Source organism: Choristoneura fumiferana, chromosome 27 (genome assembly GCF_025370935.1).
Source record: "Choristoneura fumiferana chromosome 27, NRCan_CFum_1, whole genome shotgun sequence".
NCBI classification, from domain to species: Eukaryota; Metazoa; Arthropoda; class Insecta; order Lepidoptera; family Tortricidae; genus Choristoneura; species Choristoneura fumiferana.
Window position 1 is genome coordinate 8,840,224 of NC_133498.1, and position 8,895 is coordinate 8,849,118.

General features: G+C 36.9%; 3 protein-coding genes across 4 annotated transcripts in view; 1 reads left to right on the plus strand and 2 right to left on the minus strand.

Annotated features, from left to right (window-relative positions):
• LOC141443296 (uncharacterized) overlaps positions 1 to 8,895 on the minus strand; it is a 465,577-nt gene that overhangs the window by 303,004 nt on the left and 153,678 nt on the right. The gene's annotated exons all lie outside the window — the stretch shown is intronic.
• LOC141443584 (uncharacterized) lies at positions 427 to 864 on the plus strand. Its single transcript, XM_074108903.1, has 2 exons — positions 427 to 551; positions 648 to 864. Exons 1-2 carry the CDS (start codon positions 516 to 518, stop codon positions 822 to 824), a joined length of 213 nt encoding a protein of 70 aa, XP_073965004.1. The 5' UTR covers positions 427 to 515; the 3' UTR covers positions 825 to 864.
• LOC141443493 (uncharacterized) lies at positions 930 to 3,560 on the minus strand. The gene is made up of 3 exons (XM_074108814.1): positions 3,421 to 3,560; positions 3,096 to 3,225; positions 930 to 2,048 (listed from the first exon to the last, which is right to left on the minus strand). The coding sequence occupies exons 1-3, from the start codon at positions 3,529 to 3,531 to the stop codon at positions 1,966 to 1,968; spliced, it is 324 nt and encodes a 107-aa protein (XP_073964915.1). The 5' UTR covers positions 3,532 to 3,560; the 3' UTR covers positions 930 to 1,965.

Below are 8,895 nucleotides of genomic sequence, written 5' to 3' on the forward strand. Positions count from 1 at the left end.
TTTAGTCAATATTTTAGTCGGGCGACCAATTTTTTTTTTTTATATATTTTCTATTCAAGTGGAAAGTAAAATGTCCGCCATGATTTAAATCGCATTTTATGATTATAGTAGACAAATGAGCATGCGTGTCGCCTGATGGTAAGCAATCTCCCCTCCATGAACACTTGTGACTCCGTTGAAGTAAGGTTGAAGTTCCTGGGCCGTTGTCGGTTTTTTTTTTCATAGAATACGGAAGCTTGACGGGAGCCTCGATTATTACGTATGTAAGTTCCACTTACACATGCCCGTTTTTTGACATGTTGGTAGCGCTAGCGCTGTACTCACACAGTTTCGATTTACGCTTGAGTTGCTATCTATTCCATTTCCATTGTCATACCAATCTGTCAACGTCAAACGTCAAACAAATTTGCGAATTTCTAAATAAGAAGTCAGTTTGTTTTTGTCATGAAATAAAAAAATTGTCCTCGTATTTCAATTGTTTCAAATTAGTTAGTAACAGTAATTATTTGACTAAAATGTCGACAACGTCAATGACTTCTTCTAGAAACGAGGTAAGTACAAGCACTTATTATAGTGGTAACAAAATAGTCCAATACTTAAACGAGCGAGCAATTTTTTTCATTATTTTCTCTATTTCTGTGTTTTAGCAAGGTGGTACTGATATGCCTCAAGAATTGGAGTCCCTGCGAACGCTGAACGACACACTGAGAGCATATTTGACGCATTTACGAATGTTCAAAGACAATTTAAAATCTATGAACGAAAACTGCCAACAACTTTCAAAAGTGAATTCTCAATGGATTGATATTGTTGGAAGAAAATGAGAATTACTTAATATTAGTTATTATAAGTTAATTAAGTACATGACATAGTTTTATTTAATGCTTGTTTTTGCTTGCTACTTAGTCTGCGAAAAAATCGTGTCGCTATCCCTCAGGAACTGAAAACTAAAAACTGTCCTATTGGACTTCCCAGGATTTCAAACTATATATCTCAATAATATAATTTATGTATCTTCTTAATACCCTATTTCATTCGGTAATTTCAGGTAATGGATGGACATACTATGGCAATTATAATTAGGTTAGGTTTTTTTATGGCCTGAACCATATTTTTTACACTTGTTGTAAGAAGACACAGTGACAAGGTACAAAAATGTAAATATGAAGATAGCTTTGACCTCGACTTTATACAGTGACTATGGGTGAACAAAAGTTCAATCTAAAACAGAAACCTATTTAGGTAATTTAGTTTCTTTCTAGACTTACAGGAAAATGAAACTCAGTTTAGTAGTTGTAATGTTTATTTGTTAATTGAATAGGTATTTCATAAAACTAAATAATTATTCCTAAATAAGAAAGAAAGAAAGATTTTTTTTATTCAATATATCAAAGTAACGACAATGTAAACAATAATGTATTACAAAGCCAAATTCATAAAATATTAAAATATAATAAATATAATTCACGCCAGTGCTTGAAAATGTGGCCACAGATAACCTAAATCCAGTGCACTTATATTTGTACATTTGGGTACTGGCCGCTAAGAACAAACTCATTTAAAAAAAAAGTAATGATGTAACAATAGAAAAATAAAAATTGGAGGGAGCCAAGCTGGAGCAGCGCAGTCTTTGGGTTGTTATTGTTTGTTTTGTGATAAAAAAATATATTTCCTCTCAGTAGTCGTGTGAAAATAAAAATGTTTAGTCTCTGCCAAAAGTGCAATAGATGAACTCTTACTTTCCAGCCTCTACAACAATGTACTATAAATCTACATAGAATGACTTGTTCGTTGACACTTGCTATTGTTAACATAAAAATACATTTTTTTAGCTAAAGTAATAATATGATCGTGAGGATTCAAGCTATTACAACTGAATTAAATATCTATCTGGGGCACTTAGACATCTATGTGTATGTTGGTAGCACTGTACTAAGTTAATTTTCTTTTCTCATGCTTCTTCACTCATGCTCCAGCTCCAGTTTCGAACCCAATCGATGCAAGAGTTGCACTGCCTTCTGTAACAGGCTCTGTTCTAGAATTTTTCTCTGAAAACAAAAATGATAAAAAATATAAGATCTGTCATTTTTAAAATAGCATGTTTTACATTTAATGTAGCCCTCCGGTCGGCTCGATACAATCGTGCAACTATCCTGGGCGCGAGTAAATCATCTTTTCACAGACCACGATTAATTTACATTGTAGAAGAAAATTCGGAAAAACTGTCTCGGCCGGAAAGGGGTAGACGCTTTTTGAAGTTACCTAAATCCATGAGAATTAATAGTGAAAGAATTAATATAACCTGGGCAAAATGTTTTTGATACTTAATAATTGTTTTTTTTTTTCATTTATATGTCATTTTTTGGCAGTATTTTTTTATTGAAATTATTTTCAAAACCAACTTTTAAAGCAGTTTAATAAAATGAGATTTACGATTCTTATGTATGTTTTACTTTATTCTATGTCGGAAATACAGGTAAACACAATGCACTACCTATATGTACACATAAAAAGTGCATGCATCTGTGTATGGTAATTAGAAAAAGCTACAAAACACGAATTAGACATTTAAAAACAAGTGAAGTTAATAAACTGGTGTCAAACACATAGACACTCCGCGTACATAGGCGCGTTCTTGTGCGTATTTTTAAATTATGGTGGTTTATGTTGTGCTTCTATTTATCATACATGCACATACATGCACATCTGTTTTGCGAGATGGTTGCACTGCTGTCTTGTGTTTTACTCGGATGCTCTGGCCTAATGTACAATTAAAGGTAATTATAATTAAATAACATCATAATTTAATAAGTAAGTAAGTTAAGTAAGACAACAGTGTTTTATTTCACTTTTTTAGTTTTCTTATTTTGAACTAGATGGCGGCACCAGACACTTACTAATGAAGTATGAAAAATTCAAACGCGGACTTTAGTTTGTTTTTGTTTGCGCATTCAGTGTCATTTAAATGATAATAATACTAACTTTTTTATTGGTTATCCAATTCGTTTTTTACTTAAAGCGCTATTAGTTTTAGAACTGATGCAACAAGGGTGCTGTGGCTGTGTTCTACACACTAATATAATAATTGTACTTACCTATCATACAAACGGAATACTGAGGCATGTCACAAGGCAGTCCATACACAAGGCCATTCAAATGGTTTTGTCTGTCCAAGTTCAAGCAAGAGTTGTCAGTGGTGAACTCATCCTCCAACCAAGGCGGCATCTAGGGGAATAGCGAAATTAAAATAACATTCCAAGGCGACTAATTAGTTATAAGCATGAAAAATAGATGGCGCTGTCTGTTGATAATATTTTTCGATTTTCTTATTAGCGTTTACACGAAGCATTGCACGCGTAAACATGCAAATTCCCTTACAAAACACGCTGCTTTATGATAATTAAGTCATTTATTACTCACGTAAGCACCGAAGACTTGCTGTCCAAAGTTTTTCGGATCTGGGATCCGTTTTTTATTCACCGGATTGTACCAAAGGTATGTGACGGCGTCAGTGGATATGTCTTTTGTCATATTCAGACGTCCAGAAATCCAGACGTGTCGTACAGCTAAAAAGATTATTGTTTATTTTATTTTACGTTAGTGTGATCGTGTTCTTCTAAAATGCTGGGTCCACACGTTTATGGCAAGCGTCGACAAACGCACAGGACGCAGTCATATGTTAAAGTAAGATGGAAATAGCTTTTACTTACTGTACAATATTATTGTAACATATAATATTATTATTATTGGAATGTTTTAGCTCTGTATAAAAACGACTTATCAATCATTGTGATGTCACATGACAGCTGTCAATGTTTTTTGACTTTTTGCATCTTGTTATTGGACGTCCTTCCGTCCGCCCTCTTGCGCTCTGACTCTCGCAACTCTCGCATCGTGTTATTGTATTGTCATAAAACTTAATCTGTTTGTATATGGTTAATCCTTATAACATTATTAAACAGCAAGTTCATCTTTTTGATCTCCGTGATTTTATTTGCTGCCGCCACATCTTCTTTCGTTCCCTGGATCCACGTACTCTTGTAATAGGTTATATGGCCCAGACCTCGCGGTCAGAGAAGAAAGAAGCCCGCACTCATACACGAAGGATCGTCATCAATCATGGATGAAAATGGTGAGCACATTTCTAATCATTCCAACACGAACGTGCAAAATTCCAACACGAACGTGCAAAATTCCAACACGAACGTGCAAAATTCCAACCCTAGTGGTGTGACTAGTATGGTGTATGGCGGTGTGCAGATTGATCGATTGGATGGCGTGTCTAACTTTACTTCTTGGAAATTCCAAATGAGGATGGCATTAACTTTGGAAGGCTTGTGGCCCTGTATCGATGGTACTGTGGATGATGCGGCACGTGACCAACGTGCTTTGGCACGCATCTGTTTGGGTGTAAAGCCGTGCTGTTTCCAGTATGTGCGTGACGCGAAAACTAGTAAGGAGGCTTGGTTAAAACTCAGTACCGTTTTCGAGGACAAAGGACTTTACCGACGAGTCCTATTGTTACGTCAGCTTCACCGAGTGGATTTCAGCAGCTATACCTCCATGACTAACTACATTGAGGCAGTTATGAATCTCGTTCATCAATTAGAAAGTATTGGGAAAACAGTGGATGACGAGGAAGTGGCTGAATTATTGCTTAGTAGCTTACCGCAAGATTATGATGCTTTAGTTTCTAACCTAGAAACAGCGTGTATGGCGAAGAAGTTGTCAAGTGAACTAGTTAGGACAAGATTGTTGCAAGAGGAGTTGAGGAAAGCTTCTTTGTGTGAAAATGTTCCTGTAGCTGGATCAGCATTTGTATCGAGAGACGGTTCCAAACGCTCGATTATATGCAATTACTGCAAGCGCCCCGGACACATCTCGGCCAAATGTTATCGCCGGAAGAGGGACAGCAAGAACAAAGAAAATAAAACGTCTACTTTCTTCGCTCCTGCCTTCTTGGCACATGACCAAGGATGGTATATTGACAGTGGTGCTTCTACCCATATGTGTAACAATAAGGACTTATTTCATAAATTGAATAAATGTAACAGTCATCATAAAATTACTATAGCAAATGACACCCAACTCCAGTGTGAGGGTGTGGGTGAAATAGAATTGAACACAGCGGTAAGAAAAATTAATGATGTATATTTTGTTCCTAAGCTATCAGCGAATTTACTGTCTGTTAGTAAATTGGTACAGATGGGGCTCACAGTTACTTTTAACAGAGAGGGTTGTTTTATCTTTAGAGAGTGCAGGGTGCTAGGTCAGCCTGTTGCTTCAGCCACTAATAATAGAGGTATTTACAAATTAGATCAGAATAGTGAATGTAATTTTTCGCATCAGGTACATTCTACGCTCCTGTGTCCTAGACAAGAGCAACAGAATGTCACAGATGCAGCTGTGCCAAAATTGCCTATTGAAATATGGCACAAAAGGCTAGGTCATCTTAATTTCAATGATATGAAAGTTTTGCAGAATGGAGCTGCTCATGGTGTTTGCTTTCAGAATGACAATCAGCAGCAGCTACGCGAGTGTGTGGCGTGCTTTGAGGGGAAGATGTCAGCGAAGCCGTATCCAGTGGGCAAGGCTAGGCGAGCCACGCAGCCTTTACAGCTCATCCATTCTGACGTGTGCGGACCCATGCCAGAGGCCAGCTGGGGGGAGGCGAAAAGTTTTGTTACCTTCACTGATGACTTTACAAGAAAATCTTTTGGATACCTGATCAAGAATAAAACTGAGGTAATGTCATGTTTTATTACATTTAAAAAGATGGTTGAGAAGCAGCTGGGCTTACCTATCAAAGTGTTACGTTCAGATAATGGGGGAGAGTACTGTAATGCCAAATTTGAACAGTACCTAAAAGATGAAGGTATAATTCACCAAACTTCGGTTGTTTATTGTGCTCAACAGAACGCTGTCTCGGAACGTTTAAACCGAACGCTTGTTGAGAAGGCAAGATGTATGTTGCAGGAGGCAGGTCTCAGTAAGAGATATTGGGGTGAGGCTATAATGACTGCTATTTACATAAAAAATAGATGCCCAACTTCAGCTTTAGCAGGACTAACTCCGGAGGAGAAGTGGACCGGGTCAAAGCCAGACCTTAGTCATCTCCATGTCTTTGGCTGCATCGCATACTCTCTCGTGCCTGAGCAACGACGCCGTAAGTTTGACGCGAAAAGTAAGATGTACATTTTCGTTGGCTACAGTGAGACGTCTAAAGGTTTTAGGCTCATGAACCCCAGTAATCCCAGACAGGTCCTAGTTTCGAGGAACGTAGCTTTTATAGAGAATAAATATTTTAAAAATGTGAGAGATGTCAATCATTTTAATTTAAATGACAGTCATAATTTAGTATTTTATGAGTCTATTTGTGATAATGACATCAGTGATATTAATTCTAGGTTGAATAATATCAATAATGTAGGTTCTTCTGAATGCGCCAAGCTGGATTCTAGTCTTAGTGTTGAACCGAATCTTAGCGGCGGTTGCGTGCTGGATTCTAGTCTTAGTATTGAACAGAATCTTAGTAGTAATTGTGAGCTGAATTCTAGTTCTGGTAATGAGCTGAACTCGAATAGTTCTAGTCATACTTTAGAGCCGAATTCTAGTCCATTGGGTCAGGGATCGCCCAATTTAATTAAGGAGACCACTAATAATGATTTGTCTGTGATTTCAGATTCTGGAGAGGACTACTGCACAGGCAGTGAGAATGAGGCCGGCTCCGCCTGGTCGCCGCAGAGCGCGGGTTCGCATCATGTGTGCGTGACCTCCCCTGCTGGCTCGTTAGAGAAAGAGGACGCGTCACTTGGTACGTCAGCTGTTGACGCTCGTCCAGTCCGTAGTAGTCGCGGTAAACTACCACAGAGGTATGATGATTTTGATGTAGATTTTTCCCTTGCGGCGCAAAATTTTTTATTGGAGGAGCCGCTTACATTTGAGGAAGCTATGTCGAGTCAAAATGCGCAGCAATGGCAAACTGCTATGCAATCAGAATATGATTCTCTCATTAGTAACAAAGTATGGCAGTTAGTAGACAGACCACCTAGAGAGAATGTTGTAAAATGTAAATGGGTCTACAAAATTAAATACAATGCTGCTGGTGAATTAGATAAATTTAAGGCTAGATTAGTCGCTAGAGGTTTCACACAGGTTCCAGGTATAGATTACCATGAAACTTTTTCCCCAGTGGTCCGCCACTCAACTATGAGAATTTTATTTTCATTGGCAAATGAAATGAATTTAGACATAAGTCATGTTGACGTCACAACTGCATTTTTGAATGGCGAACTCACTGAAACAATTTATATGGAGCAACCTCCAGGTTTTTGTATAGGTGATAAAGTATGTTTATTATCAAAGGGTATATACGGGCTGAAGCAGGCTAGTAGGATATGGAATTCAAAAGTCCATGCTTTGCTTTCAGACAACAATTACAAACAAAGTAAATGTGAACCCTGTGTGTACACTAGTAGATTAGGTAATGATATATGTTTTATAGCACTCTATGTTGATGATTTTTACATATTTTCTAGTCAAAATAGTTGTATTAAAAGTAAATTATTGAATTTATTGGAAAGTAATTTTAATGTAAAGAACTTGGGTGAATTGAAAAGCTGTTTAGGTATTAGAGTCACCCGTGATAGAACTAAATGTATTTTAAAATTAGATCAATCCGAATATATAAATAAATTGCTTTCGAAATTTGGCATGCAAAATTGTAAGTCTGTGGCTACACCTATGCCTGTAAATTGTAAGTTATGTTTTTCTGAAGGTGAAAATTTATGTGATGAAAAATACAATTATAGGCAGTTGATAGGATGTCTTATGTACTTGTCAGTCTGTACAAGACCCGATATTTCCTATGCATGTAGCCAGTTAAGCCAGTATAATAACAGTTTTAGTAAATCTCATTGGCTCGCAGCAAAGAGAATATTGCGGTATTTAGCAGCAACAATTAATTATTGTTTATGTTATATAAAAAAGTGATAAATTGTGTTTGACAGCATATACCGATGCCGATTGGGCCAATGATCCCGTTGATCGTAGATCATATACTGGGTTTGTTATAAAGCTGGGGAATAATGTCATTAATTGGGAGTCACGAAAGCAACGGTGCGTAGCTCTATCTTCTACTGAGGCGGAATACTTGGCAATCGGAGACGTATGTAAAGATTTGAGCTTTCTTAAAAATTTCTTAGCAGAGATTATAGTTAAACAATTTGATATGATTGTATTTAATGATAATCAAAGTGCGCAAAGAATCCTAGAGCTCAAAGAATATTGTCACAAACGTACAAAACATATAGATGTGAGGTATCACTATGTTAAAGATCTAATTAAAGATAATGTCATTTCTGTTAAGTATATGCCTACTGATAAGATGTTAGCTGACATATTGACCAAACCCCTTGGCTCTGTGAAACATAGAGACTTTATGAATGCAATGAATATTGTTAACATTTAATAGTTCTTTTGGTTGCATGTGTTCATTAATAGTTTGGATTGTAGTCATGTCTCTTTATACAGTTGATTTTGCACATTGTATTCTTGTGTGGTAGAGTCGTTTTTGAGACATAGAGGGGAAGTATTGGAATGTTTTAGCTCTGTATAAAAACGACTTATCAATCATTGTGATGTCACATGACAGCTGTCAATGTTTTTTGACTTTTTGCATCTTGTTATTGGACGTCCTTCCGTCCGCCCTCTTGCGCTCTGACTCTCGCAACTCTCGCATCGTGTTATTGTATTGTCATAAAACTTAATCTGTTTGTATATGGTTAATCCTTATAACATTATTAAACAGCAAGTTCATCTTTTTGATCTCCGTGATTTTATTTGCTGCCGCCACATCTTCTTTCGTTCCCTGGATCCACGTACTCTTGTAATATA

Excerpts from the sequence above, each read along its gene's own strand:
- LOC141443584 (XM_074108903.1), top strand. The coding sequence starts at position 516 with ATGTCGACAACGTCAATGACTTCTTCTAGAAACGAG. Across the intron at positions 552-647 it reads TGACTTCTTCTAGAAACGAG|CAAGGTGGTACTGATATGCC; the intron begins GTAAGTACAAGC and ends TCTGTGTTTTAG.
- LOC141443493 (XM_074108814.1), bottom strand. The coding sequence starts at position 3,531 with ATGACAAAAGACATATCCACTGACGCCGTCACATACCTTTGGTACAAT. Across the intron at positions 3,226-3,420 it reads AGCAAGTCTTCGGTGCTTAC|ATGCCGCCTTGGTTGGAGGA; the intron begins GTGAGTAATAAA and ends CTATTCCCCTAG. Across the intron at positions 2,049-3,095 it reads GTATTCCGTTTGTATGATAG|AGAAAAATTCTAGAACAGAG; the intron begins GTAAGTACAATT and ends TTTTGTTTTCAG.